Here is a 19,991-nt window from a genome sequence, read left to right as displayed (position 1 = left end):
ATCTGCAATTTAATTATCTGTTGTCACACCCCATAAATCCATAGCTGGTGGGTCATATTATGGCAAACATAATCCGTTATTTTGTCACCCTGGATCACATATATCACTTTCTCTGATCCAGAACAACAATTATCCTACAAATAGGCCTATTTCATTTTTTTAGATTTATATTTTAGTCATTTAGCAGACGCTCTTATCCAAAAAGACCAATGAGAATAGGCCTGCCTGGGATTGGCAAACTGTGATTAGCCTACATTTTGTTATTATAGGCCTAGTTTATTACTAGATTATCAGAAGTATAAAGTATAGAAGCTAGAATCGGCATTGAACCCTATGTGGAAGCTGAATCATAGGCTGTTCATAAATGAAAGATAGTGTTATATATTGAAACACTGTGGCGTGTGGCCAATGTAACCCTAATCCTGATACATTAGGCGGATTCGATTATGCTGGGCACCAGTCTATGGCCCGTGACTGGAACGGGCAAAAGGGGTGAGGGAGGAGTGACCTTCTCAAAACGAACAGTAATCGGCGCTGCTCGGTCATGTTGTGAAAAAGGCAGCATGGTGCATCTTCCAGAAACATACATATATTTTCCATAAAATATACATGTATGTTAGAATTGTCTAACTAGTTTTCATTAGGAAGGCATATAGTTTTATAATGCTATTCTACACATTTTGTCATCAGGCTTAAATAAAATGTTGCAGTTTTAAAGCGAATTTCCTGCAATTCTACACATTTTGCTATCATATGCTATCTGGGGGCCCCGAACTCCAGGAAGCCCCTACAATGAGTTTGTTCATTTTAGACCGTTCATTTGGAAATCGCTACATCAAAGGGACACCGGGCCATGCTAAACGAGCTCCACCACTGTTAGAGAAACTGGAGTTTTTTTATTGACATGCCCTTCAGCCAATGAGTGTTTGATATGGGCGGGTTTCAAGACTTGACTATTTCTAGATTCGAGCATACACACGTGTGTAGGAAAACTGGTGTACTTCACTGTGCGCACTTTACTGAACTTCTATACAAGCAGGTAAATCACATTTCAAAATTAAATACTAGTTTATGTCAGTATTTTATGTTGCATTCATGTAGTTATGCATAGCTTTTCACTGGCTAATAATGTGTTGGCGCCTTTAGCTAGTCATGTTACGATTTAGCATATTGTTATGAGCTAATATCTATCGTTAGCTAGCTAGCAACCAAGCTACAGTAGCTACCTAGCCAGTTGACGATGCCATCAGAAAGAGGTGAAATGAAACAAGGTTCCTAACCATCTGCCATTTAGTTGAAATTCGCCAGTTGGATGGAACTGGGTTCCAACAATGCGGTTACATCCAAGCCACAGGATGAAAAGTTGTTGTTACACTCTTTCAGCAAGGAAGAAGAAACACAGCTACTGTAGCTAGCTAGCAGAGAGTACTTACTGTCTTCTTGATTATAGCCGACCAGAATAATTATCATGTCATGTTTACATTGAAACTAACTAGCTAATCACGGCTATATTACTGCTAAACTGAACAAAACTAAACGCAACAATTTCAAATATTTTACTGCGTTACAGTTTATATAAGGAAATCAGTCAATTGACATAAACTCATTAGGCCCTAATCTATGGATTTCCGATGACTGGGAATACAGATATGCATCTGTTAGTCACAGATACCTGAGAAGAAAAAAAAAAAAGGTAGGAGCGTGGATCAGAACCAGTCAGTATCTGGTGTGACCACCATTTGCCTCATGCAGCGTCACACATAAATGCGATTCAACTCGATGATTTTTTCAAATCGTTTGACAGCCCTGAAAAATACTATTTCAAAAGTCTTAAGTCTCTTTTTTCCCCCGTCAGCAACTGTTGGGAGACTGTGGCATATGTTGTTTACTAAAAGTGCCTTGTTTACATCCTTATGTCCATAAAATATTTATTTTAGGGTTGCTTTGAGGTACCATACACCCCATCTACTGACTTCAACCATCCGAGTACCAGGCATCTGCCAAATACACAACTTTATCTTTAAGCCTTCCTTACGCAAGCTGTAAGTCAAGTGTTCACCACAACTCTCCCAATATTTACTGTGTAAGAGAAGTGTCTAGTAGTAGTAGTGGTGGGGATGTTGACCTATTTATTCACATGTCCCTGTTATCTTCTCTTGACCCTCAGCTTGTTCCCTATGGCGGATGCAGAGCCCATGCTGGTCCCTGCCCCTGGGGGGGAGAAGAGGGCCTGCCCTGCCTCGGAGGATGAGGTGGACCACAGCACCAAGAGACCCAGAGTCCAGAAGGATGAGAAGAACGGAGGAGGACACTCTCACAAGCCAGCCCAGGATGAGGCAGAAGAGCCAGAGGGGGAGGAGACAGAGCCATTGGAAGAAGAGGATGGAGAAGGGGCTGGGTTAGGGTCTGGAGAGGCTTTTGCAGAGATGATGAAGCATGGGCTCACAGAGCTGGATGTGGGGATTCTGAAGTTTGTCAGTGAACACAAGGGCTTCTCTGGGATTCTCAAGGAGAGGTTAGTACTGATTCTAGTCCTCTTGTAGTGTAATCTGAACCGTGGCGTGATGTATATGTGTTGCTGTTTGTGTTTTGTTATGAGAGAGATAATCTAATACTCTTTATTTAGGTACTCTGACTTTGTGGTGCATGAGGTCAACAAAGAAGGCAAGACAGTGCGGTTGGATGATCTCTCGGTTCCTGAGGAGGCTGAGGTGAGCTAACAATGTATCAGTATAACTATCTTTCGTCTTGCCGTTTAGAGTGAAATATAATCATTGCTGAAGTTAAAGCTGGACTCCGTAGCCCTTTACACTCGTACCCGTTTACGTGTTGGAAATAGCCGATTTGAGCGCTAATAAGCACCTATATTGGAACATAGTGGCTGTACAGTAACATACAAGCAAGCCAAACACCTGTGATTCCAAATGTGCACTTCACATCTCACTTCACAATTCATGTCATATATAGTGTCAATGTTTATGATTACTATGTTTGATGTACACTTACAAGATGACATGTTGTCATACCCTGGGTTGTTCTGAACAGAATGAGCCTATGTTTGTTTATTGTGAAGAAAATACACTGCCGCACACGCACCTGAATGCACTCATGACTTCTTTCTATCTGCACCAAAATTGAAATCTGTTTCTCTGAATTGCCTTGAGTAAGATCATATTTGAGAACTTAGCTAGTCATGTTGGCAATAGAACAAGCTTTGAAATCATGCCCACCTGACCCAGATTGTGATTTATAATGGACCGTTTTTGGATTGTGTAAACAACAACAGTAATTGTGTGATGGCGGGGATGCAGGGTTGTGTTCCAAACAAAACAACTACAAGTGTGCTTGCTCTAGTTCCTCAACGGCACAGCTAGGAGAGCTTAAAAAAATACCTTATAGTTGAAGACTCTTCTTCAAGTCATAAAAGTGCATTGAAATTGCTTAGGAACCATGCACACTTTGGAGAGGTGTGTGGCCACTTGGAGACACCAGTTAGTCCTGTTTCCCCAACTGCGGATTCCATCTTTAAACTGTGAGGTTGTGTTTGTCTTGCACAAGGAGGCCACTGTGGCAGAGCAGCCAGGGTCTGAGGTTTTCACAGAGGAGCAGAAACAAGATCTTGAGCAGCTGCAGCTCTTCAAGAACAAAGAAGGCAATGTGTCCATAGAGGTGAATACACTGACTGTTTCTCCAAACCCATTGATTAAGTCTGAGAATTTAGGAGTAGTTTGTTATCCACCTTGACCAGTGGATTTATATAATTTTGAATAGTTCACCTGTCTTGAAAGGTGACCAGTTGTTTCTGGTTGGACACAGGTGGCGGATGATACCAAAGAGAAGCGGACCCTGGTCCACAAAGCCGTCAAGACCCTGTACCCTGGACTGGAGACCAAGACAGAGGAGCGGGAGGGAAAGAAGTTCATAGTGGCCTACCACGCAGCCGGGCCGAAAGCACTCGCAGGTACAGAGGAGAGAATGGGAGATAGGTGTAATGGACTTTTTGTGTGTTGTCTCTCTCTGGTTTACTTTCAATCGCAGGGTGAAATCTCTATCATAGAACAGAATCAAGTCGCTCTCATGTTTGTGTCTCTTGCTTCAAGAAAGAGTTTACATTTTCAGAATGGGACAAGTTATCATTGAATGGTTGGAAAAGGGTTGTGCTGCATGCCCTTGTTCAGCTTGGCCTCATGTCTCTCACTGCATTTGGTTCTGTCTGAGCCTCTAGCTACTGGGTTGGCTAGTGTATGGGATAATATGCAGGCTGCATGAATGAACAGGTGCATGTGCAAAATCAACACAACAAACCTGCATGATGATACTGACTAAAGATCCTGACCCCGTGGCCTGTGAGAGATCTTATGGATCTTGACTTTATACAGATTTCTGTGAACTTTAAGGCCCAAAATCTCCTGGACTGGCCTATTTTGAGATCAGTTAAGACATTGACATTATTCACATCAATAATTTCCTGTGAATTCAGTAGCTTATGCAAAAAGAGCACAGCACGGTAGTCATCAAATAATGGCTGCTCTGTCATGCCCATGGTACACGACTTGCTGCACAGAAAAGTTTAGACACATCAGCACTCCAAACCTGCATGCTGACCTCTACCCCTGCCGGTCTGTCTGCCTAGCGGTCCATGGACGTCTTTTAGTAACATATTTTTATCGTTTATATCCTATTCCTTTTGCTCTACTCTGTGTGGACAGAGGTAAAAACAGCTGCAGGTAAGAATTCATTGTCCACACTGCTCAAAAAAAGAGAGAGAGAGGTACAGGCAATGTTAAAGGTTTCAGGAGACTCCAGTCCGTAAATGTTGGATTAAATGTTGGTAGCCTCACATCTGATTAAATGTCAGCTCCTTGTCTGTCATGGCATCATCAGTCTTATGGGATTTTCTGGAATTTACCAAACTGACTTGTGTTGTCAGGGATGGTGGTTAGAAATGGACACACTAATAATAATCATCATCATCACTCAGATTATCCCACTTGTTCAATATGGTTACTCTTTTCAGTCTGTATGGTAAATAAATAGTCATGACTATTTTCAGGGTGTGATGAACTGTGTTATCTTATTGTTCAGGCTAAGGGAGCAGAACCTCAGTTGGTTAGTTTTTAGACTTTAGAGCAATGGGGAATGAGTGTTCAAGTGCAGCATTTTGGACATGCAGGATGCGTCTTAGGACATGCAGGATGCTCCTGGCATAAAAGTTGTTAGAGAAGTGGTTAATGCTGTACGTGTTGGGGCCCTTAACAGAGCTGCTTACACCTAAAAATATAAAAGAGCCAGGTAGTAGTTTGAATAGCTTATCAAAGGCCTGACTACTGATGAGGATGTATTCTCTGGTGACAGAAGGTGTTTGATATCTAATACTCTGCCTGTATCTCCAAAATTCACTCCTTCTGTCTCCCTGGACAGCCCCCAGGAAACACTCCTGGCCTAAGAGCCGTGGGGCCTTCTGCCACTTTGTCCTTTACAAGGAGAACAAGGACACCATGGAGGCCATCAACGTGCTCTCCAAGTTCCTCAGGTAGAAGACAGTTTTTTCATAGCATTTCTCACAGGATAATTAAGCTCCTGACTTGTGCGTCTTCTTTTCTCCAGGATGAGGCCTAATGTGTTCTCCTACATGGGGACCAAGGACAAGAGAGCCATCACTGTGCAGGAGATTGCGGTTCTCAAGTGAGTGTGGTGGCCTGCCACTATCATCAAACTGACAAACACATGTAATGATGTACGTATTAATTAAAGGTCCAATGCAGCCGTTTCTGGGTAACACATACAGTGCATTCGGAAGGTATTCAGACCCCTTGACTTTTTCCACATTGTGTTACGTTACAGCCTTATTCTAAAATTGATTAAATAAATAAAATCCCTCATCAATCTACACACAGTACCCCATAATGACAAAGCGAAATGTTTTTTGTGTGTGTGCAAATGTAAAAAAATAACGTATTTTCATAAGTATTCAGACCCTTTTCTATTACATTTACGTCATTTAGCAGACGCTCTTATCCAGAGCGACTTACAGTTAGTGAATACATCTTTTTTTATAATGGCCCCCCGTGGGAATCTAACCCACAACCCTGGCGTTGCAAACGCCATGCTCTATCAACTGAGCTACATCCCTGCCGGCCATTCCCTCCCCTACCCTGGACTGCGACAGAGCCTGGATTCGAACCAGGATCTCTAGTGGCACAGTTAGCACTGCGATGCAGTGCCTTAGACCACTGTGCCACTCAGGAGACTCTATGAGACTCGAAATTGAGCTCTGGTGGCGTTGAATGCTTTAGCATGATTATTTCTCTTCACAACTGGCTACGTGATTATTGCTGCTCAATGGCTAACTTTGTTGACAATTTCATACCTTTTGGAAACAAAACATGTTTTATAAGGAGGATGGGATCCACCCAAATCATTTGGATTCCTGGATCCTTTCATAACATTATAAGGCTGCGTTAAGACACTGACTTATCAATGACCCAAGCCCAGCTCGGTTAATCACTACCATTGTGAAGCTGAGTTGTCATAATGCTTCAGCAAATGTACATTATACCAGGGCCATTGGTAGACCCAATGTAAGTAACCTAATTTATTTCCCTCTAACTGTCCTGAATGCCTCTGCTGATCCTACAGCTGTTGTATGCAGTAATCATGTGCCTATGAACCAGATTTATACTGTTAGCACTGAGGCGGTGTGCCCTAGTAGGAAGTCCACTGTGTGCAGCTCATCCTGCATTAACATAAATAACATAAGCATATCTACTTTTGCTAAGCTTCCCAGTAAAGCAATGATAACAAGTAAGCATCCCAAAAGAAAACGGCTCAAAATAGCCTAAGTTAACATATGTAGCTTAAGAAACAAGGTTCGTGAAATCAATCATTTGCTAGTAACAGATGACATTTATAATCTATCTCTGAAACTCACTTTATATAATACCTTTTGATACAGTGGTAGCAATACAATGTTATTACATTTACAGAAAATACAGAAATGCCAATGGTGGAGGTGTTGCTGTTTATATTCAGAACCACATTCCTGTAAAGCTGAGAGAGGATCTAAAGCCCATTCTTGTGGGAAGCTGCTATAGACCACCAAGTGCTAACAGTCAGAATCTGGATAACGTGTGAAATGCTTGATCATGTATGTGATATCAACAGAGGTATATTTTCTGGGTGATTTTAAATATTGACTGGCTTTCATCAAGCTGCCCACTCAAAAAAAAGCTTAAAACTGTAACCAGTTCCTGCAACCTGGTTCAGGTTATCAGTCAACCTATCAGGGTAGGTACAAACAGCATACAAATATGCATGTCAATCTCTCCTTGCTTAAAGTGGAGGAGAGATTAACTTTGTCACTACTTGTATTTATGCGAGGTATTGACATGATGCATGCACCGAGCTGTCTGTTTGAACTACTGGCGCACAGCTCAGACACCCATGCATACCCAACAAGACATGCCACAAGAGGTCTCTTCACAGTCCCCAAGTCCAGAACAGACTATGGGAGGCGCACAGTACAACATAGAGCCATGACTACATGGAACTCTATTCCACATCAAGTAACTGATGTAAGCAGTAAAATTAGATTTAAAAAACAGATAAAAATACACCTTATGGAACAGTGGGGACTTCGAAGCAACACAAACATAGGCACAGATACATGCATACACACAATAACATACGCACTATACACACACATACACATGAATTTTGTATTGTAGATATGTGGTGGAGTAGGGGCCTGAGGACACTCGGTGTGTTGTGAAATCTGTGAATGTAATGTTTTTAAAATTGTATAACTGCCTTAATTTTGCTGGACCCCAGGAATAATGGGGATCCATAATAAATACAAATCTGCAGAGAAGAATGGGAGAAACTCCCCAAATACAGGTTTGCCAAGCTTGTAGCGTCATACCCAAGAAGACTCGAGTCTGTAATCGCTAACAAAGGTGCGTCAACAAAGTACTGAGTAAAGGGTCTGAATACTTATGTAAATGTGATATTTCAGTTTTTTATTTTTAATACATTTTCAAAAATGTCTGAACCTATTTTTGCTTTGTCATTATGGGGTATTGTGTTTAGATTGAGGGGGAAAACAATTTAATCCATTTTAGAATAAGGCTGTAACGTAACCAAATGTGGAAAAGGTCAAGGGGTCTGAATACTTTCCGAAGGCACTGTAAGTACCTTAAGGGCTCTACGCAATGGATCTGCAACAGATCCGACTGAGGTTTGTTTGCGTAGCTCTCTACGTAGTTCTACGTACTTATGTGCGGCTGGATTTTTGGAACCTGACGCAAACATAGCTCTGTAGCTCCGTTTGTGTAGACTGTGAAATCACTGTGGAGAGCCCTTTACTGTGATTGTTTTTAATTATTTATTACAAAAAATAGCTTCTTAGCAAAGAGCAATTTCTCAAGCAAGAATTTTGCTTGGACTGTCTGGGGGTGGTCTGAGTGAGTGGCTTAATTGGAGGGATATTTAACCTGAACTCTGTTATTGGTCTATTAACTTAAACCGCCTGGTGATGTCACCAGGCAGGCCAAAACTCCACCCATGCAAAACAAGCAGAAATTTCAGGCGCTCTTTAGAAACACCTCTTACACTAAAAAAGCATTATCATAATATTCACAATTTCACAGTATTATCCCAACGTCCTAGTGTGGAAATGTATATAAAACACAGGAAAATCAAGTTTTTGACTGCACTGGACCTTTGTTGCCTGTCCCTTCAGGGTCACAGCAGAAAGACTGTCTCACCTCAACAAGTGTCTCAATAACTTCAAGCTGGGAAACTTCTGCTACAAGAAACACCCTCTGAAACTGGGGGAACTACAGGGCAATCACTTCACTGTGGTCATCAGGTCAGTGGATACTAGCTGCGTGTGATATGTCTGTAATCTCTTTGCTATAACGTATTCTTTGTAACTCTAACTACTCTCCAATCCCTGTTATTCAATTCACAATTCAAATAGCAACACATTTTAATCAGCTCTGTGTTGCTATTTGTTCCTGGCTGGTTGCCTCTCACAGGAACATCACCGGGACAGATGAGCAAGTCCAGCAGGCCATGACCTCCCTCAGAGACACAGGCTTCATCAACTACTACGGCATGCAGCGCTTTGGCACCACCGCCGTGCCCACACACCAGGTTGGCAAGTAAGGACATAGACACACATACATCACCGGCGGCCGGTGGCACCTTAATTGGGGAGGATGGGCTCATAGTAATGGCTCAAACTAAATATGTAGAATATTATCGAACACAATACCATTCCATTCACTCCATTCCAGCTATTATTATGAGCAGTCCCCCCTTCAGCAGCCTCCAGTGACATACATACTATAGGGTATGGGGTCAGCAGGCAAGAACATGACCACTCGGTACATAGTGTAACTGGCCCACGGTTATGGGGTAGGCAGGGGATGGGTGATTTGACTGTTGTTGTGTCCCTCTGTGTCTGGACCAGGGCCATCCTGCAAGACAACTGGAATGAAGTGATAGATCTGATCCTGAAGCCTCGCCCTGGAGGTAAAACAGTCACCACTCTCCTTCCTTTGACTCGGTTTTGAATGCTTTTTGTGTGTAATGTCAGCTACCAGATGGCCAAAGCATCATTGCAAGATCATGTGTTTGACTTGATTTGCCATGACCTTTCTCTCTGCAGCGGAGAAAGGTTACCTGGTGAAGTGTCGTGAGGAGTGGGCCCAGTCCCAGGACCCAGAGGCAGCGCTGAAGAAGCTGCCTGTGAAACGCTGTGTGGAGGGACAGCTGCTCCGTGGCCTCTCCATGTACGGCAAGAAGAACATCATCACTGCATTCGCCATGGTGAGCTGAGCCAGCTTTTACGCTTACAAACTAACTGGCAAATGCACTGTTATGACTGATCAGGACGTAATGGGTGACTCGCGTACACTTTCCAAACATGTACATTATTTATTTATCCCTATGTGGTTCCAATTGACTGTATGTTGTTAAAGGTGAGAAACAAATGTTGATTTGTTAGATTCATTCAGTCTGTTCTCGTCAGGTTGACTTATGGTGGGTTAACTCCCTGTGTTGGCCCTCCTCTTCTCTTCTAGATCCCTCGTAACAACCGGCTGATGTACATCCACAGCTACCAGAGCTTTATGTGGAACACCATGGTCAGCAGACGCATTGAGGCCTTTGGACTGAAGGCTGTGGAGGGAGACCTCGTGCTCAGAGGAGGTGGGTCCTATCTATTTATGTCTAGTGTGCCTTTGTGGGTGTATTTGGGGACAACTCCTGAGTTTTAAATCCTTTGTTAAATCTTCTGTAGAGATTGAGCACACAGCCCAGAGTGCCTGTCTCACAGATGGCTCTAATTTGTGATAATCCATGTCTAACAGAGGGCTTTAGACCTCCTGCTAGGCTGGACTGAGTTAATGTGCTTATTCTATGTTGGGGCTCAAACCAACTAATGTACACATCCTCCTATTCACCCTCTATCTCCAGGCACTGCATTCGTGCTGTCTGCAGCCGAGGCAGAGACCCACTCTATTCAGGACGTGGTGATGCCCCTACCAGGGTTTGATGTAATTTACCCCACTCACCACGGTAAGAAAGCCCTGCATCCTTCCACCATGTCAGGGCAAAGTCCCCACACAACTGCTGTTCTGATGCCTGTTGTCTGTGGGGTTAGAAGCAGAGGAGAGGAAGAATTTCAATCACTGGACTACTATAACTCTGGAGGATACTATTCTATTCAGATATGTGGGTGGAGGTCTGTGGGTGAGGTGTGTGGGTGTTTCAGATTTTATTGTATTTTCATCCTGTTCTGTAACAGTGGGGAAGGGCTATGGGGAGATGCTGAGTGCAGATAACCTGGACATTGACAACATGAGACACAGGGTGAGGGACTACTCTCTGGCCGGAGCCTACCGACGTATCCTCATCAAACCCAGTGACGTCAGCTGGTCAGTAACACTCACTATCACCTAGGTATCAAGTAATATAACCATTTTCAGTTATAGCTAACTATTAAAGAGCTATCTAATAGTATTATGGAAGGTGTCGTTACACATTCCAAAGACATGAAAAGGAGCTGAGGATTATTATTTATTTTTTTCCATTGTGCATGAGAATGTGATTGCACGTGTGTGTTTTATATTCATATACAGTGGGGAAAATAAGTATTTAGTCAGCCACCAATTGTGCATGTTCTCCCACTTAAAAAGATGAGAGAGGCCTGTAATTTTCATCATAGGTACACGTCAACTATGACAGACAAATTGAGGGAAAAAAATCCAGAAAGTCACATTGTAGGATTTTTAATGAATTTATTTGCAAATTATGGTGGAAAATAAGTATTTGGTCACCTACAAACAAGCAAGATTTCTGGCTCTCACAGACCTGTAACTTCTTCTTTAAGAGGCTCCTCTGTCCTCCACTCGTTACCTGTATTAATGGCACCTGTTTCAACTTGTTATCAGTATAAAAGACACCTGTCCACAACCTCAAACAGTCACACTCCAAACTCCACTATGGCCAAGACCAAAGAGCTGTCAAAGGACACCAGAAACAAAATTGTAGACCTGCACCAGGCTGGGAAGACTGAATCTGCAATAGGTAAGCAGCTTGGTTTGAAGAAATCAACTGTGGGAGCAATTATTAGGAAATGGAAGACATACAAGACCACTGATAATCTCCCTCAATCTGGGGCTCCACGCAAGATCTCACCCCGTGGGGTCAAAATGATCACAAGAACGGTGAGCAAAAATCCCAGAACCACACGGGGGGACCTAGTGAATGACCTGCAGAGAGCTGGGACCAAAATAACAAAGCCTACCATCAGTAACACACTACGCCGCCAAGGACTCAAATCCTGCAGTGCAAGACGTGTCCCCCTGCTTAAGCCAGTACATGTCCAGGCCCGTCTGAAGTTTCCTAGAGTGCATTTGGATGATCCAGAAGAGGATTGGGAGAATGTCATATGGTCAAAATATAACTTTTTGGTAAAAACTCAACTCGTCGTGTTTGGAGGACAAAGAATGCTGAGTTGCATCCAAAGAACACCATACCTACTGTGAAGCATGGGGGTGGAAACATCATGCTTTGGGGCTGTTTTTCTGCAAAGGGACCAGGACGACTGATCCGTGTAAAGGAAATAATTAATGGGGCCATGTATCGTGAGATTTTGAGTGAAAACCTCCTTCCATCAGCAAGGGCATTGAAGATGAAACGTGGCTGGGTCTTTCAGCATGACAATGATCCCAAACACACCGCCCGGGCAACGAAGGAGTGGCTTCGGAAGAAACATTTCAAGGTCCTGGAGTGGCCTAGCCAGTCTCCAGATCTTAACCCCATAGAAAATCTTTGGAGGGAGTTGAAAGTCTGTGTTGCCCAGCGACAGCCCCAAAACATCACTGCTCTAGAGGAGATCTGCATGGAGGAATGGGCCAAAATACCAGCAACAGTGTGTGAAAACCTTGTGAAGACTTACAGAAAACGTTTGACCTGTGTCATTGCTAACAAAGGGTATATAACAAAGTATTGAGAAACTTTTGTTATTGACCAAATACTTATTTTCCACCATAATTTGCAAATAAATTCATTAAAAATCCTACAATGTGATTTTCTGGAATTTTTTTTCTCATTTTGTCTGTCATAGTTGATGTGTACCTATGATGAAAATTACAGGCCTCTCTCATCTTTTTAAGCGGGAGAACTTGCACAATTGGTGGCTGACTAAATACTTTTTTCCCCCACTGTGTATATATATATATATATATATATATATATATATATATATATATATATATATATATATATATATATATATATACACACACACTCTACCAGTCAAAAAATGTGGACACACCTACTCATTCAAGGGTTTTTCTTTATTTTTACTATTTTTTACATTGGAAAATAATAGCGAAGACATCAAAACTAGGAAATAACACATATGGAATCATGTAGTATCCAAAAAAGTGTTAAACAAATCAAAATATATTTTATCTGAGATTCTTCAAATAGCCACCCTTTGCCTTGATGACAGCTTTGCACACTCTTGGCATTCTCTCAACCAGCTTCATGAGGTAGTCACCTGGAATGCATTTCAATTAACAGGTGTGCTTTCTTAAAAGTTAATTTGTGGAATTTCTTTCCTTAATGCTTTTGAGCCAATCAGTTGTGTTGTGATAAGGTATGGGGGGTATACAGAAGATAGCCCTATTTGGTAAAAGACCAAGTCCATATTATGGCAAGAACAGCTCAAATAAGCAAAGAGAAATGACAGTCCATACAGAACATTTCAAGAACTTTCAAGAAAGTTTCTTCAAGTGCAGTCGCAAAACCCATCAAGCGCTATGATGAAACTGGCTCTCATGAGGACCACAACAGGAATGGAAGACCCAGAGTTAACTCTGCTGCAGAGGATACGTTCATTAGACTTACCAGCCTCAGAAATTGCAGCCCAAATAAATGCTTCACAGAGTTCAAGTAACAGACACATCTCAACATCCACTGTTCAGAGGGGACTGTGTGAATCAGGCCTCCGTGGTCGAATTCCTGCAAAGAAACCACTACTAAAGGACACCAATAAGAAGAAGAGACCTGCTTGGGCCAAGAAACACGAGCAATGGACATTAGACTGGTGGAAATGTGTCCTTTGGTCTGGAGTCCAAATTTGAGATTTTTGGTTCCAACCGCCGTGCCTTTGTGAGATGCGGTGTGTGTGAACGGATGATCTCCGCATGTTTAGTTCCCACCGTAAAGCATAGAGGAAGAGGTGTTATGGTGTGGGGGTGCTTTGCTGGTGACACTGTCTGTGATTTATTTAGAATTCAGGGCACACTTAACCAGCATGGCTACCACAGCATTCGATACGCCATCCCATCTGGTTTGGGTTTAGTGTGACTATCATTTGTTTTTCAACAGGACAATGACCCAACACACCTCCCGACTGTAAGGGCTATTTTACCAAGATGGAGAGTGATGGAGTGCTGCATCAAATAAAATTGTGTTTGTCACATACACGTGTTTTAGCAGATGTTATTGCGGGTGTAGCGAAATGCTTGTGCTTCTAGCTCCGACAGTGCAGTAATATCTAACAATTTCACAACATATACCCAATACACACAAATCTAAGTAAATAATGGAATTTAAGAATATATACATATATGGACAAGCAATGACAGAGCGGCATGGACTAAGATACTATAGAATAGAAGTATATATACTATAGAATAGAAGTACAGTATATACATATGAGATGAGTAATACAAGATATGTAAACATTATTAAAGTGACTAGTGTTCAATTTCTTAAAGTGGCCAGTGATTTCAATAGGCAGCAGCAGCCTCTAATGTGCTAGTGATGGCTATTTAACAGTCTGATGGCCTTGAGATAGAAGCTGTTTTTCATTCTCTCGGTCCCAGCTTTGATGCACCTGTACTGACCTCGCCTTCTGGATGATAGCGGGGTGAACAGGCAGTGGCTAGGGTGGTTGATGTCCTTGATTATCTTTTTGGCCTTCCTGTGACATCGGGTGCTGTAGGTGACCTGGCCTCCACAATCCCCCGATCTCAACCCAATTGAGATGGTTGTGGATGAGTCGGACGGCAGAGTGAAGGAAAAGCAGCCAACAAGTGCTAAGCATATGTGGGAACTCCTTCAAGACTGTTGGAAAAGCATTCCAGGTGAAGCTGGTTGAGATAATGCAAAGATGTCATCAAGGCAAAGGGTGGCTATTTGAAGAAACTCAAATATATATTTAACACTTTTTTTGTTACTACATGATTCCATATGTGTTATTTCATAGTTTTGATGTCTTCACTATTATTCTACAATGTAAAAAAAATAGTACAAATAAAAAACCTTGAATGTGTAGGTGTGAAACTTTTGACTGGTACTGTGTGTGTGTATGTATGCATGTGTGTATGTATGCATGTATGTATGCATGTGTGTATGTATGCATGTATGCATGTATGCATGTATGCATGTATGCATGTATGCATGTATGCATGTACGTACGCACAGTGGCGGCTCCTGAAAAAATTCTCAGGGGGGGGCAATTTTTCTGATGATTTAGGTGACCTACACACATTTAAAAAAAGATATGTCCAGCAACAACATGAAGACAGGGGCAGCATATAAGTCAATACTGATATACACATTACTTGCTTCAAAAAGGCCTCATGGTTGAATTGGAAATATGTGCACCTGAGCATAATTCACAACAAGCAAGCAGGAGCTTTTGATAGAGGCTACTGAAAACATTGATGCAAGTTATTGGTAATAAGAAATTTTTATAGACTTCCATATTCTGCCCTCTTGTATAGATTTGTGAAAATGAACAGTGATAGACATTTTGCCTGAAAACAGAATTTGAAAATAATTTATAGAAAAGGTAAACACAGCTATCTGTATGGCTTTGTAAAAATGAACAACCATATTCTGGCCAATTGTATAGATTTGTAAATATGAACAACCATATTCTGGCCAATTGTATAGATTTGTAAAAATGAACATATATATATATATATTTTTTAAACTTTTTTTAAAAATGAAAAATAACTATTTTAAACAACATCAACTGTGAACTGATTTGGGCGTGTGTGTGTTAAAGAGACAGACAGGGAGGGACAAAGAGAGAGAGAGGCTACATTACTTGTACTGAAACTGTTCTAGCTTGCTGCATGATCAAATTCAGCTGATGCGCATAGCAATGCACGTAATGGGCATTCTTGAAATGCTTACGCACCTTTTGCTGCACACCAGCCTTCTCTCCCCTCACACTGGCTCCATCGTAAGCTTGCGCAATGAGTTTGACTTTCTCGTCGTCGGCAAAAAGACCGTTCAGTCTCTCCAAAAGCACACTGGCGATTGAGACTGAGGTTGATTCCGAGATGGGAAGGAACTCAAAAAAGCGCTCCTGCACTTTTTGGTTGCTATCTATGTACCTCAGCACAAGCACCAGCTGTGTCTGTGTAGAAACATCCGTGGTCTCGTCAGCTTGGATAGCTACGAAGTTCGCCGACTTCACCTCCTCCACAATATGTTCCCTCATGACCGCTAGCATACACTCCAGTAGCTCGTTTTGAATGGTCTTTGATGTGCCCTTGAAAACTTTAGCATTTTTAAGATGGTCATCAAACACCTCATCTAATTGTGCCACAAAGTTGACAAGTCCAAGAAAAATACCAGGGTTGGTGGCGCCCTCAGTTTCATCTTTGCCTCGCAAAGCTAGCCATCTTGACAGTTGTACGTGAATTGATTGACGCTGCTACCCGCTCTTTTCTTAGTTATGTTCATGGTTACTTATGTTACGTATGACGAAAGCGCGTAAGTGCAAGCCCTCCCGGAACCCATAGAGATTGTATTGAAAGCTCTGATATTTGAAAAAAAAAATATTTTACATGATAGTCTATGAGAGACTCCTGGGCGATTTTCAACCTGACTGAAATCGCCCCAAAAGGGGCGGGGCCATTTGAAGCACGACTTTAGCCTGATTGGACATTTAGTGGCAGATCAGACGTCTAGATTAGAACACTGAAAACTACTGTTGCCGTGATATAATTGATTAGAAAAAAAATCCCTTCCTTTTCCCGTTTGGCAGTGCATCGCCCTAATGAACACACCGCCCCTGTGTGTATATATATATATATATATATATTGATAAGTTGTGTCAATTCAAATCTGGTATAGGAACAGAAAGAGGTCAATACACGTCTTCTAAAATAGACTAGTATTTTATTAATGCAAATATTTAAATGGTAAGTATGAGAGTTCGTATACGGGCTCACTGAAATTCCACGCAGGGCTGACAGAGAACTGGTCCATTGTTATAAGTTCATCTTTAAATACTCTGACAGAGATAGTTCCCGCTCCCTGCTGGCCTATCAGAGTAGAGACTGAGCGTGGTTTAGACTTACTCAGCCTATCGTTGGCGCACAGGCTGGTCCCAGTCCCTTGGCGCTTCACTGTTGCCAGGTGTCAGTTGTTTTGCAACTTGTCCAGAGAGTCAGCACTTTTGCAGTACACATGTCCTTGAGCGTTCTAACAAAGAGGCTGTGTTTGTGTATGTGAGAATCACAAGTCTGTCTCGGCCTACCCCCTAATGGTTCCTCACATTAATCACAGCTTGTTATGTTAAACAGTCTATATCAGTACAGCACAAACCTATTATGTTTAATCATATGAATGTATTCTTTCTAAGCTAGGCATCACATCTAGTTATAAGAAAACAGATCCCCACAATATATATATATTTATTAATTAGGGAGGCAGGTAGCTTAGCGGTTAGCGCGTTGGGCCAGTAACCGAAAGGTTGCTTGTTTGAATCCCTGAGCCTTGAGCAAGGCACTTAACCCTAATTGCTCCTCGGTCGCCGTTGATAATGGCAGACACTTGCCGTGACCTCACTCTCAGAGGGTGTCTCAGGGGCAGTTGGGATATGCAAAAAAACACATTTCCAATTCACACATGCAAATAATACACACTTGTACACGTGTGAAACTGGACAAATATAAGCACCCACCAAATAATTATTGAGGCTTTTGTTAAATGCACTTTAAATAAATTATTTGATAATATGTCCTCAATTTCTTCATCTACAATCTTGAGTTGAATTTCTTGTATCGTCTCTTTCTGTAGGGAGGTGATTAACTATGACGACCCTCGTATCTCTCTGGTTCACACTGATGTAGAGAAACTAGAGGACCAACCTCCTCCGGTCTTCAACAAAGGTCTGTTCTAGTTTCATCATGTTGCTGCACGTTGATCACTCTGTGTTCCTCCTCCATTGGGCTTGTATGTGCAGCCCATTCAATTGATAGAGAAAAATTATTTTTCTGGTGATGTTTCTGCCTTTCTCACTCCTTTTTTTTTTATTTCATCATCCCTCGTCTCTTCTCTTCCTCCCACATCCAGAGGGGAAGTACAGGGCTTTGAGGATGGAGTTCTCTCTGCCTCCCTCCACCTACGCCACCATGGCCATCAGAGAGGTGCTCAAGATGGACACCAGCATCAAGAACCAGACCCAGCTCAACACCACCTGGCTCAACTAACACAACACGAAATGAACTGGGCTGTATTCAGCGACATCAAATGTTCTGAACGTTGCCGATAGAAATTGAATGAATAGAGCTGACATGATTCCCCTATTCAATCTGACAATATCTGGTCTACACGATACATTTCTATCTGAACGTTCTGTATTGTTACTTCATCCTGAATAGGCCCTTGAACTGCATATAGGCCTAGACTACTGCACTGCTTTTACAGGCTGCAGTCCAGCCTGCTTCCAGTCCATACTGTATGTGAGAGTAACTGTATACTGTGGGTATGGGAGTGTTTTGGCCATAGGTCATTCCTCTCAAGGTGTGTGGATGATGGAAATCATCACAGCCAACCACACGACCAAGAGCAACATCTGTTACTACTTGATTATTTTCTTCATTTTTTTTATCAGGAGGGTTTTACTGTGTGTTTTAAAGCGTTCCTGCACTGGAGGAATTCAGAGATATGATTTTGAAATGAGTGACATGCTGCCTAAGCACTTACTGGCGACATCTAGGAGTTTCTGAGTAACCCATGGTGGTGTTCTGAGGTAGGACTGGAAGGAAAAACCTAAAATGACCGATAGGACCATTTATTGCAGGCATTTTGCTGATCTCATTCATTACGACAATGGTAGTCTATACTAGAGAAATGAAATAAATGTGCTAATATGGGTGATTGTTAATGGGACAATTGATGGTTACAACAATCAAACTAGTACTAGTTTAAAGGGTAATACAAATTAAAAAGAAGTGGTGCACATTACTGTTATAAACTTAATGTTCTATTATCACATCAATTCAGGCAATCAATCGCGATATCTACTCTGAGGGACTCTGGTAGAAAGATTTCCTCTTAAGGGCCACCACCTCGACTCGGTCACTCACGTGCCTAAAGAAAAAAAAAAAAAACTGTTGACGCCGCTGCGATTTCCCACAGTACTATAATGAACTGACCCTGATTGTATAGAATTACCGTTTGCTTTTTTTTAACAAGAATGTTTAGTTTTTATTGGAAACAAGTTATTTTACAGAGCAAGAATAAAAATGCTGAGTGAGAAGGTTGTTGGTGATGGTTTGTATCAGACATTTGCGATACAGCTTTCTGTTCCAGCCTGTGCCACTTTCAGGGTATCATGTTGTCTGTAGTAACTCCTGTAAGTCGCTCTGGATAAGAGCGTCTGCTAAATGACTAAAATGTAATGTAAATGTAACTATTCAGCCCAAGAAGATCAACCCTATGAATTACAGTTCCATCATCAAAACAATGGGGGGCTTTTCTGCAGCATCTACCGTCATAAAACCAATGTTGCTTGACCAAAACACTTCTATTCAATAGACATTGACATTTATAGTACTGTGTTGTTGCTCAGTGCATATGGGGATTTGGGGACACTTATTTCAGGTTGGAGGCAGTAAAGATGCATCCTGGCAATGACAGATCAGTGTTTTGTTTTGGGTTCCAGTCGGCACTGAGACCGTGCCCCTGTTGCTGCTGGTCATGGCAGGTGCTGTGGAGCTGACAATCTGGCAGGGTGGCTCTTGCCAGCTGGCTATAGTTACTGTAGTCATCGCCTGCCATCAGTGCCATGGCTACAATCTAATGTGTTTGACTTGATCCAGTCACCAGCCATTTACCCTGGTATACTGAGGAGATCTCATGCGGTTTTACTTAAGTTTCTGTTATGTCATGCTCTGAAAACAAATCTGGATAACGGAGCACTTCAGAGTTCTTTATATATTTGAATCCGTGTTAGGGGATATGGAAGACAATCACACTGGCACATAATTTTCTAGCAGGACTGGTGTAATCTTGTGAGTGACCACCATATTTTGTTTTCACAAGACCTAAGTACGCTATTATACCAACTCATACCACAAGGGAGAGAAGTTTTCACCGTTTTTATTTTATTTAGCTCAACATCTGTACATCACATAATCTATAATTAAAATTCTTACTTA

The 19,991-nt window shown here is 41.9% G+C and overlaps 1 protein-coding gene across 2 annotated transcripts; it reads left to right on the top strand.

The window, feature by feature from the left end:
* The first annotated feature begins 973 nt into the window (after positions 1 to 973).
* Positions 974 to 19,094, top strand: LOC311114135 (pseudouridylate synthase 7 homolog). Of its 2 annotated transcripts, XM_084189411.1 has the most exons (17): positions 974 to 1,039; positions 1,938 to 2,042; positions 2,168 to 2,515; positions 2,627 to 2,711; positions 3,559 to 3,669; positions 3,817 to 3,961; positions 5,422 to 5,533; positions 5,608 to 5,685; positions 8,741 to 8,869; positions 9,039 to 9,164; positions 9,476 to 9,537; positions 9,674 to 9,834; positions 10,089 to 10,215; positions 10,483 to 10,584; positions 10,814 to 10,943; positions 17,626 to 17,717; positions 17,902 to 19,094. In XM_084189411.1, exons 3-17 carry the CDS (start codon positions 2,178 to 2,180, stop codon positions 18,036 to 18,038), a joined length of 1,935 nt encoding a protein of 644 aa, XP_084045537.1. In that variant the 5' UTR covers positions 974 to 1,039; positions 1,938 to 2,042; positions 2,168 to 2,177; the 3' UTR covers positions 18,039 to 19,094. The 2 variants fall into 2 exon arrangements, with proteins under 2 accessions (XP_084045537.1, XP_084045538.1); XM_084189412.1 differs by lacking the exon at positions 1,938 to 2,042 and having other exon boundaries at positions 978 to 1,039; positions 17,902 to 19,093.
* Positions 19,095 to 19,991: the final 897 nt, after the last annotated feature.

Source organism: Coregonus lavaretus, assembly GCF_964263955.1.
Source record: "Coregonus lavaretus genome assembly, contig: HAP1_SCAFFOLD_3141, whole genome shotgun sequence".
Lineage (NCBI taxonomy): Eukaryota > Metazoa > Chordata > Actinopteri > Salmoniformes > Salmonidae > Coregonus > Coregonus lavaretus.
The sequence above is the reverse complement of the archived record's forward strand: the minus strand, read 5'-3'. Positions and strand labels throughout refer to the sequence as shown.